We start from the raw sequence: 24,767 nt of genomic DNA on the forward strand, positions 1-24,767 counted from the left end.
ACAGAGTTTGGCTCAAAAATTTATGGCAACTATACCTGCCACATATGAAACTGGATACAATTTGGTTATTTGAAGGATATACAGCTGAGATGTGAGCTCATCTTAAATAGACATTTCAAAGATATTTTAAAAAAATAATATATATACACATCTTCACTTTAAATACCATGCTCCTCCCAATAAACTATAGAATTGTTTATAAGATACCTTTTAAGAAAAATTAAAATTTAGTTATTATATAAATTATATTTCACACTATGTTAAGTTTTTTTCTATGGGTCTAAACTCTTCATAGATAATATCACAAATCTTTTAATATATCCTTTTAATTGCAGGATGAGCTGAGCTCTAAATCAGTATCTCCTTGATGTCTCTTTTAGGGATAATGTTAGCACATGCGGGCCAACATCAGAATTAATTCATTTATACTACTATTACTTTCTACAGCCCGATCACAGCTTAATATTTTGCCATCTTTTTATTATTTTATATTATTTTTGAAGTGTAGATGAAACAGGTAAAGATTCTTAACAGTTTGTATATCAGAAGGTAAAAAACTGGTAAACTCAACATAATGTGCCTTTATTAAACTCAATCCCTTTGAGATTTTAGGTTGGATCAAGTAAAGGTTTTTTAATACAACGATAATCTATCTCATTAAGGATAGCATGAAAAGCTATATTCCCAAATACCTGAAAGTAATATTCCAATCAATAACCTTAAGAAAGATACATTTCTTCTAATGAAAGAGAAATAAGAGAGTTTAGGTTAAAAGAGGGTATAACCTCAAACGAGGTGGGGATTAGTAATAGACTAAGAAAAGGAGTCTCATTATGGAAAATGTCATGTGCAAATACAGAGCAATCAAGACCTAGTTAGAAATTTGGGATGTTAGGATGGTAGCTGGCATATAACCCATGTTGGACTATACTGGAGTCTTTGTTACTTGTTTGAAAAAAAAAAATTCTGATATGTAATCTACTCAACTGTGGAATTTCACTGTTTCTATATATAGTGCAACTACATATTCGTTATTCCAAAATTACGGGTAATATAGAAAAGCTCATATATTATATCGGTACATTTATGCATTCTTGAACTCTACGTACTTCCTGAAAACTTTTTAAAATACTGACAATCAAAAGTTGCTCAACTACGTTAGGTTTAGTTTTTACACATCTGCTCATAAGTACCTCTAATATAAAATAAAAAGAATAATTGCTGAGATTATCAGATGAATTCAAGTTGCAAGAGAACCTACCACCCATCTCCATTTATCTAGCACATATGTGTGTACATACACACACACACACACACACACACATACACACACAAGCACACACCAGAAAATAGTATAAGAATTAGCCAAGACCAGGTGTGTGAAGAGGACATCTGCCTTGCAGTGTGCCTTCCCCAGCACCAAACACAGTGCTCCCTCACCTTGCAGGCACTCCACAAATATTCACTAAATAAAAAGATTTTACTAAAAATTAAAAAACAAGAAAAAAAATTTAGATAAGCAGACTGACATACATATTCTATAAATATTGTTAAAATTAAACGTTTTGTGAAAATATTCATACTTTTTTTAGTTTTTAACTAAATTTTTGCTTCCAAAATATGATGAATTTTCTAAACAAATATTTCAATAGCTAACAAAAAATTTTCTAATTTCAAACAACTATTATAAAGTTTTGCCTTATCACTAGTAAAAATTTATTGTATAGTAAAATAAACTTAGGTATAATATGTCCTAAAATCTATGATTCGTCAAATACATACTTTAAAATTATTTAAATATTCTCCAAAACAAAAGTTATTTAGTTTTTCATAAAATCCAACTTGTTTTTACCAATTCAGGACTTAAATGCTTAAAAGCATTTCAAATATATAATTTCATTTTCAAGCCAGATTATATAACTATTATGTATTTCTCTCTTGCCACTTCTCAGCTGACATACATCCCATACAGAAAAAGAATATAGCATATTTTCCACAACTACACTGAGACCATCACTCATTAAAAAATTTTATGTATGACTATCTGGAAATAGTCTTTATCAAGAGTTAAAGCAAAAAAGATCATGCCCATTTGAAAAAAAAATGGGCTGGGACTATTAATATTTACTCTACTTTTTATAGTTCAACTTTCCAATAAACTTGTGTTTCCAAGGACAGAGTCAATGGCTAACTGAAAGCTTATAATTAATTATAGGATAATCTCTCTCTCTCTCTCAGCTGAAAACTGACATTAGCTTGCTTCACTTGCCACATTCCATTCATTACCTGTCCTGTTGATTTTATATTCTCAATATTTCATTAATTTGTGAGTATAGGTTTTGAGGCCAGGATGCTCAGGTTCACATTACAGTTCAAGTCACTTTCTAGCTGTCCATACCTTGAGGAAACTGTTCTGCTTCATTTTGATCATCTTTAAAATGGGATTAGTGTCTCCCTTAGAGATTCATTTTGAAAATTAAACAACCTGCTATTATAAAGCACTTAGAAGTGTGTCTGGCACATAGTAAATTCTCAATAAAGTTAGCTCTCCTTTAAGTCTCCTTTTGTGAATCACCTGTCTCCTTATCTCTAGTCTTATTGACTATAGTCAATGATCTAATGCAAATATAACCATGGATACCTGTTTGTGTTTTGAGGATTTAACCCAGGGCTCTCTACCACTGACCTACATTCCCAGTCTTTTTTGTTTTTATTTTGAGACAGGGTATCACTAAGTTGTCCAGGCTGGCCTTGAACTTGTAATCCTTCTACCTCAGCCTCCCAATTCTCTGGCATGTCACAAACAACATCTGTAAATATGCCAAAAGTCAGGGCACCTGCCTATAATCCTAATTACCCCAAAGGTTAAGGTAGGGGGTTAGCAAGTTCAAGGCCAGCTTTGGCAACTCAGTGAGGCCATTTCAAAATAAAAACTTAAAAAGGCTGAGGATGTAGCTGTGTGGTAGAACACCTCTGGATTCAATCCTTAGTACTGAGGAAGGAAGGAAGGAAGGAAGGAAAGAAGGAAAGAAAGAAAGAAGGAAAGAAGGAAAGAAAGAAGGAAAGAAGGAAGGAAAGAAGGAAAAAAAGAAGGAAAGAAGGAAGGAAAGAAGGAAAAAAAGAAGGAAAGAAGGAAGGAAAGAAGGAAAAAAAGAAGGAAAGAAGGAAAGAAGGAAGGAAAGAAGAAAAGAAGGAAAGAAAGAAAGAAAGAAAAAAAGAAAGAAGGAAAGAATTGTAAATACAGTGTATTCCTTCCTAACAGCAAGATTTACCATTCCTTTCTCAAAAACATAAGAACCACCAGGTGTGGTTGGCATGCCGGCAATCCCAGTGACTTGGGAGGCTGAAACAGGAGGATTGCAAGTTCAAGGCCAGCCTCAGAGACTTAGCGAGACCCTCAGCAACTTAGTGAGACTCCATCTGAAAATAAAAAATAAAAAGAGCTGGGGATGTGGCTCAGTGGTTAAGCATCCTGGTTCAATCCCCAGTACCCAAATAAATAAATAAAAGAAGGGGTCAATTCTTCCTGCTCTATAAACATATTTTCTTTTACTGTAGTTAACACAAACTTAAGATAGCAAAGCAGGAAAAAAAGCAGACAGGGGAATAAGCTAAACTACAGAAGATATTTTTAACTCAGTGGCAAACAACTTAGTTAAGGATGATGTAACTACATAAACATCATCAAAGAAGTACTGGCTGAAATGCTGAATGCTGGAAGTTTTAGAACCACATACAACGTATATATTTTTTCCCTTCTGGTACTGGGGACTGAATCCAGGGGCACTTCAACACTGAACTACACCCAGCCCTTTTCATTTTTGATTTTGAGATGGATCTTGCTAAATTGCATAGGGCCTCACTAAATTGCTAAGGCTGGCCTCAAACTTAGAATCCTCCTGCCTCAGCCTCCTGAGCTGAGGCAAGCACCACCATGCCTTGCACAAAGTATGCATTAACTGAATATGCTGCCTTCGATATAAATCTATGAGAGTCTCCTATATATCTTTCCAATCTGAACTCATGAATTGCCACCTCTGTAAGCCCCCTGACACCCAGTTAATCATGTCTTCTTCATCTAGTATAACACCATACTACACAATATATCATTTAATGATTTTATACCTCCCAAGAATATGAGTTTTGTGAAAGTAGGGGGATTGGCATCCTTTGCCTTCTAGTATCTAGCAAATTATATGGCATAAAATAGTCATATGTCACTCAAAAATAAGGATACATATGTTCTGAGAAATGCCTTGATGGATTTTTATCATTGTACAAACATCACTACATGTACTTACACAACTAAGCTACATCATCAATTGGGCAATAATATATTTATGGACCACCATCATATACGGCCAAAAATTTATTATGCAGTGCATGACTGTATATGCTTATGTGACATATCTACCATATTTATGAAACAGTATTGTGTGGCATAACATGCTTTCCTATATCTTTCTACATTTTAATGTTTCTGAAATGAGAATGTCTAATAATTAATAAGTATACTTAATGTAGTATCATTTCTTTTTCCTTTCTCTTGGAAGGCTACAATGTATCGCATGATACTTGATGTCAGAGAATCCTGGAAATTCAGTATGAAGGAACAATTCTAGCAATAACAAAAACAATACTAACAATTACTTTTCTAACTAACAAGTTCAATTTTGATTTTCTATTGTAATATAAAACAGCAACAGCTAAACAGTCCCAAATTACATAGGATACATAAATGATTTGAATATATATTTACCAAAAACATCATATTTTCTTCAGAATTATCAAGTGCTTTTTCCTGAACTAATATCAAAACCAACCTTATTTATGAAGATGTACCAGCTATTACAGGCAAATCCTAATGCCTCATCAATGAGATGAGAACAACTAACTGAAAATATCATTGGTATGTTCTTTTAACATTCATTAATATATCTAGATTTTTTCTTCATATACTTCTCACCTGGCATTATTTTAAATGATGGCAAGATATATTCCTTCCTCAACCATGTTTCTCTTTGTCAAACTCTGTAATTCTGCTTACATGAAATAATGTCCCCATGTCTATAAGATTTAATTTTGCCTTTTCCACTTTTTAAGACTGTTCTATCATCTGACCAATATATATCTCACCCTGAACACCTTTGACCTTCCTTAAACTATTAAAGATCAATGCACTAAATGTATTTTTTAAACACAACCTTGTTCTCTACCCACTGTACTAAACTGACCATATTTTTAAAATGTATAGCTTCTATGAAATAAATCCAACAAGACATTTCTAAGTTTCTCATTAAAAGTTAATTATAGAATACTACACTAAAAATGGTAATTTTAATTAAAATCAATGACAGCATGATGATAAAAACATGAATAGAAAATACAGGCAATTTCCCTAAAGATTTACCAATTGACACCAGTCTACTTACTGTAAAGGTTGGATCTAATCAGATTGTTTAGCAGATTGAATTATGATAAATCTACATGATGAATATGACTTGCTTCAGAGTCAAACATGCATTACTTACATTAGAGTTTATCTCTTGGACTCCTACAAACTCAAAAGGTTTATAATATTGAAAAGATTATGGGATATTATCTAAAATACTGAGCCCTTTGGTGTTTCTGATTTTCTGTAAGATATACTTTTGGACCCAAAGAACTGAAATTTTTCTTTAGGCAAAATATCAGCTTTGATACAGAATTAAAATAGTTCTATAATTAAATTTAATTCTAAGATAGTAATATAAAGTTTAGATGTTTATATTAGTAAAAGAATATGCTTTTTTCAAAAAGAATTGACTGGTTCTGACTCTAAACCACATCATCAGCTGTAAAGTTCTCTTAGTTTGATTTCTTGAAAAGCTATAAACTATATCAATATTTAAATGGCTCAAAAAGAAAAATTATATTCTCATATGGAAGGAGAAGGAGGAAATGTTATAGAAGCTGTTAATCTCCAAAGAAATCTGCTCTTGAATTGCCAAATTTTGAAACAGTTCTAGAATTATAAATAAAAATGCTAACAATTACATTTTTTAGAACTTTAGAAAACACTAAGTATATTCCATTCATATCTAAATATGCAGTTTAAGTCTACCTTTTAAAAGATTTATCAAATTAGTCATATATAGTTATTACTTAACAAATATTTGCTTAATCGTAAAATTAATGCCTGTATCATCTCCCTGATATGAAAATTGTCCAAAATATATAATTTAATTCTCATTTGAAAGTTAGTCACAAAAGAAAAGTCATTCATAATTTATGGTATTTCTATGGTTTTAATTAATTCATTTTAGTTAACACATTTTTATATCTGCATTCCCATGGAAATTACAAGTTATTACATATGTATTGCAGAATGTATCTTTGTAACTGAATTGATATTAAACCTATTTAATCTAGAACACTTCTAAAAACTTCACTGAGCTGCCATAATTTTTGTCAGCATATGTAGTACTGAATGACCATTAAAATACCTGAATTGAAACTATTCCAGTCTAGTAGTTTGTAAGATCTTGTGTTACCCATAATTCCGACAAAGGCTGAGTTCAAAACAGCAAATTAGTAGATCAGTTTTAGGTGGAGAATAGTAGGATAAAACAAAAAAAACTATAAACAAAAACACAATTGACAATACCACTCGACAGGAACTGGAAAGACAGACAGCAGAGTTAATAAGAAGTAGAAATAGAAAGGAAAGAAGAAGCATGATATAGTAAACTAACATTAACTAGTCTAATTGTTTAAGTTAATTACCTTGATTTTTTTTAAACCACCCCATTCTTCACCTTTATGCTCCTGTTTACTTAATAGTTAGCAAAGAAGAAAGTTCAAAAACAGAAAATCGCCAAATAATCCAAAGAGTTTGGTAGGTGGTAGTGCTTCTAAAATATTATTTTTTTCCTTGTATACTGAGAATGAAATAAAAATTTCCAATATTCACTAGTCAAAAAATAGCTAAAAGATTAACTTGAGGGTGAAAACAGTATTTTCAACATTGACACATGTATATCACTACCCAAGTTTCTATTAGCAGAATGACTTAGTGTTACAAAATTACTACATCGTCATTATAGTAGATGCTAATCCAGAGTTTAATTTTCTCAACAAATTAACATTTTTTCATAAAAAAAAATTTAAGCAGTTTAGAGATTAACAAATGATCTTAAGTAAATGTTCCTTTTTAGTGTATAATACATACATAAAACAATCCAATGAATGATATTTTAAATCAAAGTAAGATACTATTGAAATCATTAGAATATATAACTGACATGTATTTAACTAAAAGGAAAAAAATGAAAATGTAACTCATACACCATTGAAAGCATTTATATGTATATGCCCATAGTCTTTTGGGAATAGTCCATTAATAACTGAAGAATTTCTATACCTGAACTGAAAAACTATTCTGAAAGTGGGGAGAAAGGAGGAAACTAGTGACTGCTAATTACGACAAAAAAAAAATTCTATAACAGGATTCTCATGTTCTTCACTGGACCTAGATTCTTACAGTTGTAACAAAGCTATAATAAATTGCCAGGTATGGTAACCCCCCCAAAAAAAACCGTCTTTTGTTTAAAAAAAATAAATAAATAAGTGGCATTTAAAACACACCTCTACATGTAGGTTTATTAAAGTAACCTTTGTTCTCCCAGACTCTACCATTTATTCAGAGTACATGGAAGCAACAAAATAAAATAAAAATGTTTTCATTTTAGAAGATATTGCCAATGATTGAAAATAACCTTGAAGCTGTTTTTGGAATCTCATTAGTAGACACCATCTATTAAAATATTGGAGTCAAAAGTCCATAGAAATATAAGTGACTAGTATTGTGTCACCCAATTAATGTCACGTACCTTAGCTAGTATTTCCTTAAACTTTCCAAAAAATTCAAAGTCCTAAACACAAAGATATAGAACTTGACAGTCCCCAATATCTTACTACCATAAAGTGGCATTAGTCTTAATTTTTCTTTAAGAAACAAAGAATACACAAATACTACAAAGAAGAAAAGTTCTTAAATTAACCAAAAAAAATAAGAAAAGGGGAAAAAATAAACCAAAGAAGAAAAAAAAAACACTGGTGCTTAAAGACGTATTTGCTAAGCTTCTGAATTAAGTAGACCCAGCTGCACTTCTTCTCTGAATTGTATTCAGGGTCCTGAATAATTGCATTCTCTCTGAAATTAACTCACACAAAATGAAAGCACACAACATGGATTAAATATTGAAAAAGCTGAAAGAATGGTAATGCTATAAATCCTCAAAATCATTATCTGCAATGTTTTCCACCCAATAATTTTAAAGGATTCTACTTTTTTTCATAGTTCTCAGTATAAGCATCACAAAGATATTACTTCCCAGAGTGACAAATTAAAACTTTCAAAAATATGTATGTACAGATGCCAAATAAGAATACTAATATAACTTCAGGTTTAAGATATGTCATCAAAATTAGTGACTTGAGCAAATGATTGAGCATCTAGATAATGAGAGATGCAAAAATACATTCCATATGTAAAGTTCCTACCATTTGTCATGCTTATTTTAGATTTAGAAAAATGACCAGAGTATTTCTAATCTAAGGGCCTGAAATTACTGGGGCTTTGATGACTATCTTCTTTTATAATTATGGTCCCATGTTTTAAAGTGAGCTACTATTCTCATTTGTTCATTTACATAGAACAAATAGCTACAAAAAAAGAAACCAAAAAACCAAATATTAGTTTGTTCTTGTTCTTTTTAATTTTTAGATACTGTACACAATATTCACTATTTAAAAGGATACCTCTTTTTAGAAACAAAGTAATTAATGATAAAAACGTATTGCTAGTAAAAAGAATTAACATCTTAAATTAATGACCATAATGGTCAAATTGTAAAAATTTTCTATCTTCCCCTGTCAAAGAAAATTGCTGATTCAAAAATCATCTAGGAATTTCCTTAGCCAAAAATAAATCAAGATGTGCTTGTTTTCCATAGAAAAGTAACTAACATATATTTTTACTGAGTTTGATCATTTTTTAATGAAGATTACTACAAATATTTTAAAGTAACATGTGCCAGTTTATACTTTCTTTTCATTTTTTCTTTTCAGATAGATTTGGTTCATAAAACATAAAAATCAGTTTTAATAAACAGAATTTAAATAAAGGAAAGCAGTAAAAGCAAGAACATACCAGGATTGTGGATACGATCCAAAAGCTTCACAGAACGTGCACTAACAACACCTCCAACGTGCACAAGGAATCCAGGAGGAAATGCAGTCAGGGTAAAAAATGGAAATTCCTAGTAGAAAGAAAGGGAAAAAATATAACTGTCCACGTGTGAAGTATAAAAAATTTGTTTATTAAATACATTCTATACATGAAAATAAAAAGCTATCCATTATACATTATAAAAATTTTGTAATTAAAATTTTCCACATATACAATATTAGACAGACTCCAAAGACCCTTTTTTATCAAATCTCATTGTGAAAAAATGTTTTTAAGAGTTCAAACATGAGACATCTGGAAAGCACATTTCCTACTCTAGTACAATTTTACAATGAGATGAGAGAATAAGCCAACCCCTCTATTCCATTATCTATTTCCTGCCCTCTCAAGCACATCCACAATATAAGATACTGGTAAGGATTCCAAAGGCTTGGGGAAAGAGACCTGAAAGAAAGTGGGATGAATGGAGGGGGAGTAAGAGGATGAGCAGTGTGGATTAAGAGGAATGAGAAAGGAAAAAAAACAAATTCCAAGTCAAGGTGTGCAAAGCATCACAGTGTGGAAATATTTACTATCCTCACTCTGTCAGCAGCAGTAACAACTGCGAGTACTTAAACATATATTAAGAAAAGAGGAGGACTGACATTGTGGCTCGGTGGTGGAACAAGTACTTGCCTGGACCGTGTGAGGTCCTGGGTCTGATCCCTAGCACCATAAGCAGGGGTAGGGGGAAGGGCAAAAAGCAGAGGTATGGAGAATATGTAGTAAAAATATGTAGTAAGAGTTAAGGAGGCAATACCATTCTACAAGGTCTTCCAAACTTTATTCTCCCCTTTTCTCTTAAGGACAGAAAACCTCTCAACTTGAGAGACAAGGAGAAAAAACTCAAAAGAGAAATGAAAAAGTAGGGAAAGAACATTTATAGGCAAGTACCCAGAGCAGGTGCAGTGTACATGCCTATAATCCCAGCAACTCTGGAGGCTGAGAAAGGGTTGCAAATTAGAGGCCAGTCTGGGCAACATAATGAGACTCTCAGCTATTTAGAGAAACCCTATCTCAAAACAAAAAATACAAAGGACTGGGGATGTAGCTCAGTGATAAGGTACCCCTGGGTTTAATCCCCAGTACCAAAGAAAGGAAAGGAAAGAAATTACACCCAGGAATTAGTTGGCTGCTCAAACATACAGGCCCCCTTCACATTATACAAAATGGAGGCAAGTAATGGGAATTTGTTATCTGACCTGTCTGGCTAGAAAATAGATGAATGTAGCTCCCTCAACCAAAAGTCACTTACCAGTAGCCTCAACTATTTTGAATGTAACAGATCTGGAAATATGCAAAACAAAGCTCTTAATAGTCAAAAGAACTATCAGAGCTGCAAGTATTAAAGTTCATGCGTTTTATTCATAGGCGATCTCTTCACAGATGGTATTCACTGTTATATATAGTAGTTACATAGTTATATATGTTAGGAATGTATAATTCTAAAATTTATATTATTTTCTAGACCATGGCAGATTAAATACAAAAAATAAAAGCAGGGACAGAAAAAGATACAAAATACTGCTACAAGCAGGCACGTAAAAAAGCAGCAAGATTTCTGACTGGCTGCTTAAAAGCATAGAGAATACAAACTCACAAAAGCATAATTCACAAAACATAGCAATCCGGAATCATTTAACATAAAGGCAAACAGTCCTGCACACATCAGTAATCCATGAAAGTAAAGTATAAAAAATGTATATGTGTATATATTTTTTTAAAAGTTGGTCAAAATTTAGAGGAAATTATTAATATAAGAACAACAAGTAATACATTCCACTATTGTCATGTATGTAAGAAATAAATTAAAAAAAAAAAAAAGAAGAAGAGGAGGAGCAAGAAAAGACAACCTTATGTAAGAGAAGAGTAAAAAACAAGGTTATGGAATTGCTTAGGTTTGGTCCAAATAACAGAGGGAAAGAAGGAAAGAGGATAGAGGGGGCATATATCACTTGAATATATCATAAACTATTTAATTGGAATACACATCATCATCATCAATTTTTTAAAGTTTATATATATATTAGTTGTCGGTGGACACCCAATATCTTTATTTTATTTTTATGTGGTGCTGAAGATCAAACCCAGTGCCTCATAAATGTTAGGCGAGCACTCAACCACTGAGCCACAACCCTAGCCCAATGAGCTATGATGCCAGCTCATTAATGTAAGTTTTAAATGACATGTATAGGTGAGCTTATGTTATTAAAAATGTTAGTATTTTCTATAATAAGTTGGGTCTTTAGGTTTGTCCCCTCTCTGTGCACCACCCCCTCCCCCAATTAGGAAAATTTAGATTCTAAAGGTACCTCAAAATACATGAGGTATGTGATGGTCCCAAAGAACAAAAAAAAAAATACTTTACACTTAATCTTTATACTTAAGTCTTTTACATATCTAAATGACAGACACTGAAAATAATTTTTTTGAAACTAAATAGAAAACTGCTTTCTTCTAAAGCTAAAAAGTAAATTAGGTAAATTTACACACATTGGAAAACATATGCATATAAGATTTTAGATAAGTACTAAAAGTATGAACTTAAATGATTTCTCTATTCAGGACTTTTTAGTCTTCTTCCCAAATTTTGGGAGATTAGATAAAGGAATGAGAGGGAAAGCAACACTCTAGAGCAGAAGGATAGTAGTAGTGGCTGCCCTCCAAAACATGAGGGCTCACTGCCAACTTAAGCTCTAACATGTGTCACTCAATCAGCAAACCAATTCACCTTAAAATATAGAACTTAACCTACTGGAAGCAAAAATGTCACTGTTGAGGCTGGAGTTGTGGCTAACAGGTAGAGCACTCGCCTAGCACGTATGAGGCACTGAGTTCAATCCTCGGCACCACACAAAAATAAACAAAATAAAGGTATTGTGTCCATCTACAACTAAAAAAAAAAAAAAAATTTAAGTCAGTTAATCAAAAGTCCATCTTCAGACTATTCTCTAATTAGAAAAGTTACTCTAAGTACCTATCATCTCCATTACATCAGCACAGACTGCTGTTGCACATTTACACTTCCTCATTGGGAAGGATGTCAAAACTATGCTTTATAATCTCTCCCATTCCCTGAGAGAAGGGTCTATTGTTTCCAGGTTTAGATGAAAAACTGAGGTCATGAGGACCTTTGATTGATATACTGTTTCTGAACAACAAACCTCATCATCTGGTTCCCCTGTTATTTCTGGTTAAAACATTGAGTGAAAGACTTGATTTGAATCTATAGTTTATTCATTCCACTCAACAAATTTATAGATTTTTTTCTTCCACTGAAAGGACAGTTTCCTTAAATGAGCCAAGCACACCCTGCTTTCAAAGCCTAAATGTGAATTTTAGCAATCACAGAAAATATTTTCTCTAGAAGTCTTTATATTTAAAGGATCTTTCCCTGTGGTCCCGACATGGATTTTACTTGATGATTTGGCATAAGCCATATGTATGAAGCATAAAAATATTTAACAGTGTATGATTAAAGATAGGCTGGTTGAAAAATCAATAAAACATGATTATTTTCAAAAGATTTAAATGGAATTTTTCAAAAAGATATCCAAATAGTTTTTAAAATCATATACTCTTTTTATTACCAAGAGAATTTTTCTAGATATAAAACTCCATGCCAGAATCCTACAATAATTTATTGTACAATTTTAACCTACTTTTAAAAGATTATAAATCAGGGGCTGGGGTTGTGACTCAGTAGTAGAGCACTTGCCTAAAATGGGCAAAACCCTGGGTTCGATCCTCAGCACCACAAAAAAATAAATAAGTAAAATAAAGGTATTGTATCCAACTACAACTAAAAAATAAATATTAAAAAAAAAAGATTACTAATCACCAGAAGACAGTGTTTTATATCAATGTTTCTCAAAGTATGTTCCCCATGAATAGGTATTTTAGAAGAAGATTCCATGATAAAATATATTTGGGAAATACTAAGTTAACTAGGTTTTTATACTATAGAAAAATACACACCCCAGAACCTAAAAAGTAACTTGGTTTTTTTTTCCCTCAACTTAAATATAAATAAAACTTTTACTTTAATTTTTCATCTCCCAATAACCTGGCATCTATTGCCAAGATCTCTTAATGTTTGTATAAGAAAACAATATTTTTATTTTTAAATAAATTAACCCATTAAATGAGGTTGGGCAATGAAGTACCTCTTTAAATAAAATTTAAAACAGAGATTTAGCGAAAAATAGAAATGAGTATTTTTAAAAAACAATATTCAAAATCATATAAGACACGTGGGAAGATTCTTCATACTTCTGTACAAATTTTTCCCAAAACAAAAGCCATTCTATACGAAGCTCTGGGTTTGATCCCCAAAACTGCAAAAGCCAAAAACTATACTGATGGCAGCACAGGTGAAAAGTAAAGTCAACAACCATGAAGTTTTGTTATTTATTATTCATAAAGGGCAGAGAAGTAGTCTCGTAAACTTAAGTACCACTGCATAACAAATGATATAGATGTACTACCACAGCAGTTACACACCCAGCTTTTACAAAGTCATAAATGAAAACTAGAGTTCTCAACACCTTTCCTTTTAATTACATGAAGATTGTTCAGTAATGTATGCCCAATGTGTTAATGTGCCAAGATTCTAAGAATGTTTAAAAGCACATTTAAAAAGAGATTCATGCTAATTAAATCCAAAATGATTTTCATTAATTTTTCCCCTTCAAGTGAAAATGGACAAGGAATATGATACAGACAAAATTCATTATATCCAAATTTAAGGCAACCTAAGTTTTTCTGTTGATGTGAATTCTAGAATGGTAATTTGATTACAAGAAATCATATACCAATATGAAGGACTCTGTAGAGAACACAAAAACAGGAAGAGGCAGACATAAGTATATTCTGGTCTAAAAAATGACCTGCTTCTCTTCCATGTTTTAGTGTTTTGCTTTTTTTGGTTTTAACATGTGATTTAAATGTATGGATGAACCTTTTGGTGGTAGCAGGTGGTTTGCTTCTGAGATGTGAGAGTGGCTGAAAGGTGCTGCTCAACGGGGTATAAAGCAAAGAACTGGATACAGCTCATTGTATGGGTCTGCTCAATTCAGCTCTGTCGTTCCTGTCCTTGTCTAAAAGGTAAACTGTGCACACATGGATACCTTCAGTATGAGGAAAAATAGCCTAGAAAAATATCTCTTATTATTGTAATAAGAGAATCTGAAAAACATTGTTCTCAACAGTCAAAGTGTAGGAAAAAAATAAAACTTTTGTTTTATAAAACGCATTCTTTCACAAGTTATTTACTATGCTTCACCTTTATTTCTCCCAAATGTTGGCATAAAATATAATAAAGAAAATTCTATAAATGTTTATAGCTTCCAAATCAAACATAATAAAAGCTATGAAATTGTGTCTTAAAATAATTGACATAACACATAAAATCATGCACTGTATTAGTACAAAAAAAGAACATGAGCCTAATGGAGCTATTAAATTAAAAAAAAAAAAAGTTGCATTATGGAAAAGAAAAAAGCTGGCAACATTTGTTAAAAGCTTAAACGAAACTTAAATGACTGAGATTAAAACTGGAAAAGCTTCTAATACAAGAAATAGGCTCTCACACGTTTGGAAACATACCCGCCTTCTACAGAACCTATGAGGCGATCCTCCCTTAGCAATGAAGTTTATAAAAAAGAGAGAGAGAAAAATCATCCAAAAACTATAACTACTCATTTTCCCACTCAACCAATGCAAGTAAACATTAAACATAACAATCAAAATAGATGTATTATATTAATGAAACACTATATTAATCTGTAAAATTATGTAGAAAATATACATTTCTTATCTCTCAGAGATTGACCAGTGATAAAAAATAATTTTGTTAAGTAAAAATATTACTAAAGAATTGTTTTTAATAAATGCTACTGATATATTGTTTCTTCAAAAATGTTATTTCTTTATAATTTTAATGACAAAATTAAAAATGACTTCAGTATTCAATGGATATTTCTTTAAAATATTTCTAATAAATAATTAGAGGAAAACATAAAATAGTTACAGAATTACTCCAAGTCAAAAGTAAATATTCATACACAAGTTGGATTTCAAAACTATAATATTTTCAGATATGACCAAAAACAGTTTGGTTTTGGAAAGTAAATATGTACACAGAAGCATAAGATCATAAATTCATATTAACAGTGTAAGAATAAGAATATCTGGTAAATCTTACCCTCTGCTCCAATGCTGACTGTGTCTGTTGTCTTAAAAGAGCTTTAAATGGCCCCCCTTCTTTTCCAGCACTACCACTGCCCATTCCTACAGAACATTAGCACATAAATAACAACCAAAAAATCCAACTATAGAAACAGAAAGTATAATTGCATTCAACTTCATAAATCTCATGAGTCAAAATATAAAATGATCCACACATTTAAAGTATTCAAGATGGCAACTAAAGCATATGTTTTACTCTAATAGACTAGCAAAATTTTCTTTGGAAGCAAGATGTCAAAGTTCTGATCATGGTTAGCTTTAGACTCAATGTGTTTTAAGAATTATGAAAAGAAATTATGTTAAAGATGATAAATACTTGTACAAATAAAATAAAAATCATCAAAATGATAATTATTATTATGCTAACAATTTAAGAACACTAAAAAAAAAACAGAGAAATATTAAGCGTTTGACTAAGAATAAATACAGAAAAGAAAAACGCTGAGATCACTAAAAATATCCCAAAATTCTCTAAAGAGCATGAAATCTAGGTAATTTTTAAATTTAGTATATTTATTTTCTGATAACTTCCCATTTCTAAACATAACATCATATAAAATGGTATTATTTTGATATATGTCAACATTCATTCAAAAAAACAAAAAGAAATTTTTTGGGGAAAAAAAACAAACTCAAAGTCACAGAAATGTAATAGACACATTACAAATGTACATAATTATGGATGTAAGAATTATATTTCCCAAGCTCGTATCTGTATTTTTTAAAACTTAATTTTAAATTTCTTTTCCTATCTTATTTTATTGTCTTGAAAGAACCACTGGATAAACTATGATCCATGAAAGCAGGAGATGGGTGAGAACCCAGGATTCTACAGATTGGAATTCATCCCACCCATTTCAAACTGAAAATGCATACCTTCAAATTTACTACAAAAACTTAAAAAGGAGCTAATTTAATTTTACATTTTTAGCTGTTCTTGGATAAGGAAACAAAGATTAGCATGTGTATAGTCCCATTCTGTTCTTTAAAGGTAAAAAGTAAATTCAATTTTCTTAGATTAACCTAAACATTTTTAAGAGACTATACAACGCTAAACAGAAATTAAACTAAGATCTTTATATGAAGCATATTAAAAGCCATAAAATAAAATGTAAATTGTAGTGACAAGGAAAACATCAAAAAATATAGAATAATTTGATTAATGCAATGATCAGAAAAAAATGGATAATTAAAGAATATCACCAAAATGAGACTTAAACTGATTCAAACAGAATAATTTACTAATGTAACCACATGGTTTAGCAATGAGATGATACAGGTCCAACGTGAACAGAATTGGTATGTAGGGAAGAAAGTAAAGCATCTAAAACAGAAATGCTAGTACTAAGAACTTAAATAATTATTGTGAACAGCCAGATCTATGTCATTAGACATAAACTTTTTTTAATGTATAAAATAATTTACCAAATATTCATAATTATCCATCAAGTAATGCTCAATTATATCCTATGATAAATCTAATTGTTCAACTCTTTATCAGTAAAAAAATAATAGAAATACATCCTGTAAAAATATGCAATAATTCTTTATAGTATGAAATAATTAAACTTTTTCAAAACTGATTTAAAGTAAAGGGATTAAAAAGCTGACATAATGTGATCCTACCAGAAGCAGCCAGGAACAGCTCTTCACTGAAAGAAACACTTTTCCTCAGAACTGGGCTGACAAGGCTAGAATGATGAGGGGTAAGGCTAGATTCCGAGAGGAGGAGACAGGACTTTTTAAGATGAAGGGAACCACAAGAGAGAGAGGGGGAGCTGGGACACAGGTAAATCCTAGGTCCCTGTGGGTAAGGTGCTGTGGAGGAAAGTAGCAGAGAAAAGATGCAGATTCAGAAGATGATCAGGAAACGCAGGATAAGGAAAGCAATGATGAAGCAGCAAACATAACAGTAAAAATGAATTTTAAAATGTATAGACAAGATATACTAAGCATATGAAAAGTCACTAGCAAAACTGTCTATCCAATATAATACAAATAAAAGGTATATTCTAAAACTTAATGAAAACCTTTCAAACTCTACATTCTTTAAAAAAAATTTTAATGACTGAGGATTTAATGCCATTTTAATCATTTTTGTCTTACTTTTAACTGACTTCTTCAAAATATTTAAATTACCTACCCTTTTCTTGTTTATGAATTCAAAGGGTTAAAATGTACCACATTTCAAAGTGTTAAAGCCTGAAACTTGTTGCTTCAACTATAAACACTTATTTAAAGTGGTAAAGTACAGTATTTTTAAATTTTACTAGCTAAAATAAAAGATAGCACTGTGGGTATTTGAATTGAATATCTACTTTAAAAAACAAATCAAATGGCACCACATTAGGTGTAGGCAATTGTCATTATTAATCTAAAATAAATACCAACTTTCTTCTGTCCAGCTTTGAGATATATTAATACTTTTTTCTTTTTTCTCTAAAATTGTTCACACTTTAATCTGATCACAGTACTGTGTGAAGTACAGATATTTGAGCCTCAACAGGGTCCGATAACCTCTGGATCACAGAAACTATACATAGCTAGCTACCTGATTAAAAAGGAAAAATTTAGTTCAAGTCAGGTGTCGAATTAGTATTCTAACACTAGCATTTGAAAATCCCACTCTTATTAGTTGACTACTTGGGGAAAAAAATAAAGCCTCATAAAATATCATAAGTTAAAATTTACAGAAATAGTTAATTTTTTTAAAAAAAGAGGAGACCTACCAGAAAAAAACAAACAAGAGCATTAATTATAAACAACAACAAAAAACAACTTTTTCTATCTAAGCTTTATTACTTTTGTTCTACTTTTGTCTGCCCAGTTAGTAATGATAAATCAATTATAATCAGATTATCTCATTCCAATATTTCTCAAGATACTTATTCTACATATGGATAAATTAGAAGGCAGAAAAGCATGACAAACATGCTGAATTATAGTTCTAGGAATTTTAAAACAATTTTAATTTTACCAAATTACTTCTCTATGAGAAACAGGAATGCTCCTCAGAACTATTCAGATATCTAAGGGCTCATGCTAAGGCCAAAAAACTAAAAATTGCTAATATTTTATAAATAAGTTATTGAGGTAGTAAATATTTATGGGCAAACAAACTGTATTTAGTAGAGCAAGCTTACACATGAAAATTAATACTTCATTTGTAAATAAATTTTTAAGTACTAATAATACAAAAAGGTTGTCATTGCTAATACTGTTAATTGCCTATCAGTTAAGAGAAGTGTGGTTCAACTGATTTATATATTAACAATCTACTTTAGTAGGCACAGACTTTAGAAACAAAAAGCCAAGGAAATACTCTCAAAACTTTATGTGGTATGGCAAAGGAAAATAATAGATAAGAGTATTGAAAAGTGGCCTGGAATACAAAGTTAGTGAAAAAAAGCTTCAAAAAAGTATCCTTTAAATACTATCCTAAGTCTGTCTAATTCTGATTGTCATGAATATGAAGGCCAAACTCTCCTATTCTTTATTTAAAAAACATTTTTTACTGTACTTTGAGTGATTCAAATTTCATAGCATAAATATGGTTAAAATGCCACATTCCAAAGCATCCATTACAATCAAATACTATCTTATTTTTAGATGTTTGTTCATAATTAAAGTCAGTCATCTCTTAGCTCTGCAACAGACTGATCCAGGATAAGCACCACCACCACACCCAATACCAAAATCCACAAATGCTCCAGTCCCTTACATAAAATGCAATCGTATTTGAATATAGCCTGTGTACATACTATGCATTTTAAATCATCTTTGATTACTTTATAATACCTAATGCAATGTAATGTAAATAGCTGTTAGAATATTGCTTAGAGAAAAATGACAATTTTTAAATCTGTACATGTTTAGCATAGATCCAATTATTTTTTCAAATATTTTCAATCTATGGTTGGTTGAATTCAGAGGTGGAACTCAGGAAAATGAAGAGCTTAATGTATATGTAAAAATAAAGTTATTATCAAAAGAAGTAAGTCTATAATTATCTTTATGTTTTAATGACATTTATAAAAAATAGAAATTAAAGCTATGAGCTTTAAAAAAAAAAAAAGTCCTTTCTCTATAAGTAGCACTGGTTTGGAATTAGCTTTCTTTTCATTGTTTTCACAAAATCTGGAATCATTTTATAAATTTCTTTTCTAACACAAAAGTAAGTCTATTAAAGATGGTAAGTTTAAAAGTAATAGAAATAAGAACTATACTTTAATCAATCTGATGGGAAAACTGCCAGACAAAAATACTATTTACAAAAATTATAAACTGTTAAATGTTTTAACTTATTTTTAATTTTCCTTAGAAATAACAATAATTTAATGCTTTATATAAGTTAATTCTATTTTAGGGAGTAAGATACTAACTTAATCTGTATGAACTTTTTATCATAAACATATGCATAAAAACCCACAAAGATTACTCGTAAAAATACAAATAGGAGAGGGAAAAAATTATAAGTTTAATAAATTGAGAAATATTCAAGTATAACTAAAAATAACATTTTCTAAGCTAGAGAATAAAACTAGCAAACCCAAACATTTTAAATAACAAATTAATAAATAGATGAATAGCTATGTACTCCAATGTAATCATTTCAGTTCTGAAAATTATTTTTATAATCAAATCTCAGAATTAAATTCAGAGAGGCACAAACAATGAATTTAAAAATGCTAATACTTCAAGAAGTTTGATTGCAAGCCACTAGTGTTACTTTCTATTCAAATGCTTTAAGATGTTATTCCTCCTGAGTATGAAATGAAAAAGTCTACACACAAAAATGAATTTCGGACTTTATGGCTACACTCTGATTAAATTAACAAAATGTTGATCTTTAAACAAGATAATTTCTGAACTAAAAAAAAAAAAACCTTAATATTTTAATTGTAATAACTGAAAATAATCAAGTCACATTATTTTTTAACTTAAATGCCAAAAACAGAGGAAATATTTGGATGGAAAGCTAGTAAGAAACAGAAACAAATTTTTTTAAAAAAAGAAAAAACAAAAGGTGGGTGGAAGCGCCTTACCAGTTTTGGGTGTCAAACTCAAATCTGTGTCAGAAGAAGAGGACTGTCGACTGTAGGACTTGGAAGGTGAAAAGGAATAAGTTTGGTTTTTCAGAGGGGTTGAGGGTCCTGATGAGTGAGTATTGGGATTGGGATCTTCATTGAAGGGAATCCTGCCAGAAGAAGGTGGAAAAAAATAAGTAATCATGTGCCAAAGGGCTTGACGGTTGGCAGCATGATCCAAACACCAGGAAAGTATTGGGGCAGGGCCAGCAGTCATTTCTTAAATGTGGAGCTGGGAATGAGGCCAAAGACAACCAATTGCTGTTTAACCATTCATCATTCTCCAGATAAATATTATCTGCATTGAAACAGTTAATAAGCCAAGTGATAAAGCAAAAAAAGCATGAAATGACAGACTTAGGGGCTAAAACATATTAAAAGGAGAAATTAAAAAAATGACAAAATATTTTAAAATGATTTTTTAAGTTACAAAAGAAAAAATGATGGCTACAAATGGTGTGTGGAAATATTCATAATTGTTTTCATATTTGCACACACACAGGTATCTTCAAAAGAAAAAAATGTTTCCTTATCCTATAGCATCAAGAGTGCCACAGCTAAAAACACATCAAAGAGGAAAATGAATATAGCTACACAGAAACATCACATTTAATGCAGAATACTTGCTTACCTGTTTTCCAATAGCTCTCTTCCACAGAATGAAACAGACCCTACCGTTAACAGGTTTAGTACATAAAGAAAACGAGCAAACTGGAAGGTTTGGTATCTATTTCATTTAGAATCTTATTAATAATTTCATTTCTAAAAAATTACAGAAATAATCACAAAACACATTTTGAGAGATTCTCCTCAAAACTCACAGTACACTTATATAAGATAAGGTTCTGAGAGGATCTGTGGAAGAGACTTTGGAAGCTGGAAGAACACTTTCACTTCCATAGAGTGTGAGCCTCTGCGGCAACTAAATTCAGAAGTTCTTCACTGCAGCTGGACTTCCAGTAAGAAAATGAAGAAGCAAAGACTTGTGGTACCTGCCTACGCTACCTGCCTGCCTGCCTCTGCAGCCACTCTGCCCGTGGCCTGCATCTCCCCAGCTCTGGAGTCTGAGCAGTCTCGTACCAGTATAGATGAGAGTGGGAACAGACACAGAGAAGTTCTGAGTAAGTCGTGAGCCAGTAGCAGTGTGAATTGGGCTGTTGTGAGTCGAGCGGCATCCAAGGCTTGGAGGATGGACCAGCGGAGACCTGAGGGAATTTGTGGTCAAAGTGGAAGAAAAGAAAACAATACATACAACAGATTGCAAAGTTATGTTAAATAATTTTGAAGGAGCTTTAGTTCAAGGAGAGAACTTATTTTTAAATCCCTCGCATGCAAAAAAATAAGATGAAATTCAAAAAGAACATCTAAATATTAATTTGTTAGGATATGGTTGTAGTTTGAAAGGTTCAGATTAATAAATTATGATTGTAAATAAGAAAAAATACTAAGATTTGGATTTCAAGTTGCTTTAATATATTAATTTCATCAAAATGGAACTTACTATGCAATATTTATGGGAAGAAACACCCATAAAAATGAGAAGTCAAATATAAAGTTCTCATATTACCTTTGAAACTGAGATATAAACCACAAATATATTTATATTTTTCTATGAAGAAAGCTTAACTAACAACTGTTTCTCTCTAGAATCTCATGACAAGAATATTTAAGAATGTGAAAAGTGACACATAAAGAGAAATGAGTGAACTGAATGAATATAAATATACACATTCTAGTACATAAATAGATATGTACATTCTAGTATTTCAACGTATCAAATATATAGCTTATAACCAGGCTACACTGAACACAAAACAAAACAAAGGGACATTGCTTTTACAAGCATACTAATAAAGCAATGTAAATAATGTTGTCTAGTTCTCATACTGAATATACTACATAAACAACATTCTGAATTGAAATTCGTAAGATACTAACTTATATCCTCTAATAGAATACATCTTTGTGTATATAGAAATAAACTTAGATTAAATATATAAATGTAAATTCATATAAAAAAAATTAAATTTCTCAAGAGGAATCTGGCTAAAAAAGTTATACTGAATGTAGTAAATAGGTATATTACATAAAAAAGAATCGTGGACTTCATGTTAACAACTATTTCACTGTACAATATCTTTGTTTTTGTACAACGGGGGGAAGAAACCTATATAAATAAACTATCATATCTCCTATTTTTTAGAAGTCAAATTAAAAACAGGCAAGAGTTCCACTTTTCCTGGCCTTTCCTTAATGAGTGTACTAACTGCTCAGGGAAAAATCCCACCAATCATAATCTGTCAAGGATCAAACATGAGCTGTCATTACTGGCCACAAAGGTTTTTACCAGCTTCCACAGGCTACCTTTTGAAAAGATTATTGATTTACAATGGGAAAAGTGTTTCTGCTTTTGTTGCTAATATAAATTTTAAAATGTGTTTTATATAACTGATGAAAATCAAACACCTGATTGGCAATCAATTTTTATAGAAACAACTAAGTGAGATTTTGTTTGTTTGTTTTGTTTTGTATTTTGTTGCGGAAGCATGAAAAAAATCCGAGAATTCTTACACTGAAAAAATCTAGTCAAAGAATCAGAGCTGTACATAGGAAAAGTTATGGCTGAAGTCTCTTAGAAAGCATTTTTAGAAAAGTGATACATTAGACTTAACACTTTTTACCACCAAGAGTTCAGCAAGAAAAAGGGTATTATATTTTGCATTATGTTAAACATCTAAAAGGAAAAAACTCATGAAGTAGAACATACCATTAAAATGTTCAAATTATGACATCAAATTATAATTCAAATACACTGAAGCATACCATAATGTATTCTTGGAGTTCTGACTCTATCAGTCTCTTTGCATGAAAGGCTGCCTCACAATAACAACCTATGGTATTTCTAATATTAAGTCCATTCTATACATTATAATATCTAATTCACTCAGGTAATTCATTTAATCCATTAAATCCAATCTACACTACCTTTTATCAAATTCCTACCTAGACTCAGCAATGTTATATGATAATTAAATACTAGAATAATTATAATCAGCCAAGACATAAAATAAGTTTGGAAATAGCACTCAAACTATCAAGAATACAATGAAGCTGGCTCAAATAAAGTTGCCTGAATACAGAGGGTTTTTCTAAATAACATGAACTAGGTAGTAAGATGCTGTTCAGAAAATCCTAATAAAACAACTTAAATTCTTCACTGTGTGAATGTTTGATAATTTAAAGAAAATGGCTACGACAAATTAGAAGAGGAGAATATCTATACAATCCCAGAAGGTTTACCTCAATGGATCTCTTCCTGAAAGCATGTGAAACATATTCCCCTGCTATTCATATCTCATCCTAAGACACCAACAGATAATACAGCTTTTTCTTTCCACTAAATATCAGAGTGGAAAAAGATCTTCAGATATCACACTGCAAAAGCCAAGTCCCTTAAATCAGTGTAGGTAAAACTAGAGAGTGTCAAGTGGAGAGAAGGAGGTCTTCACTTAAATTTGCTATGAAAAGAAGGGGGAAAATTCTAAATCCCTCAAAAAGTTACATCTGCAATCTGATTCTCCCTCTAGCAGCTGACAGTTCATGTTCTTCCATACCTATTTTAGCAACTTCACTCTTCAGTTTATTTTTTTTAACTACTTCACTTGTCAATGTGTTTTCAAATAAAATTATGCAATTCCATGCTTCCTCTTATGAATAAAATTTAATCCAAAAGACTAAAGGCCAGAAAAAAGGAAATGGCTAACCAAAAAGAATATGCTTAAGATAAAATGTCATTTTAAAAAGGGTCAGATTTTAGAACACTCTTTTTCAAGACTGTGATTGTTTTCCATTCAACCTCCCTTAAATATGGCTGAACTGGGAAATGGTTTAAGTTTTCTGACTACAGAATGCTGACTCCCTGACAATCAAGAACAGGAGTCAGTAAATTCCAGCCTGCAAGCCAAATCCACCTGCCATCTGTTTTGTAAATATAGTTTTACTGGAACTCAGCCATACCAATTAGTTTGCATATTGTCTATGACTGCTACGGTGCTGTAACAGTGGAGTCATATAGTTGCACTAGCAAAAACTAAAATTATTTACCTGTCCTATGGGGGCATTTATCAAAAAAGTTTACCAATCCTCAATCTAGACATATC

At 31.3% G+C, this 24,767-nt stretch overlaps 1 protein-coding gene across 11 annotated transcripts in view; it reads right to left on the reverse strand.

Moving 5' to 3' along the window:
- C2cd5 (C2 calcium dependent domain containing 5) overlaps positions 1-24,767 on the reverse strand; it is a 95,437-nt gene that overhangs the window by 46,986 nt on the left and 23,684 nt on the right. For 5 of the 11 annotated variants that reach the window (XM_076854197.1, XM_076854196.1, XM_076854192.1 and 2 more), the window contains 4 exons: positions 20,566-20,717; positions 15,477-15,562; positions 14,879-14,911; positions 9,194-9,302 (listed from right to left, as the gene is read on the reverse strand). In XM_076854197.1, coding sequence (XP_076710312.1) covers positions 9,194-9,302; positions 14,879-14,911; positions 15,477-15,562; positions 20,566-20,717 — 380 coding nt within the window. Of the gene's footprint in view, positions 1-9,193; positions 9,303-14,878; positions 14,912-15,476; positions 15,563-17,146; positions 17,339-20,565; positions 20,718-24,767 lie in introns of all 11 variants that reach the window. The other 6 variants (XM_076854198.1, XM_076854193.1, XM_076854195.1 and 3 more) reach the window with 2 other exon arrangements.

This window comes from Callospermophilus lateralis, chromosome 4, assembly GCF_048772815.1.
Source record: "Callospermophilus lateralis isolate mCalLat2 chromosome 4, mCalLat2.hap1, whole genome shotgun sequence".
In the NCBI taxonomy this organism is placed as follows: Eukaryota; Metazoa; Chordata; class Mammalia; order Rodentia; family Sciuridae; genus Callospermophilus; species Callospermophilus lateralis.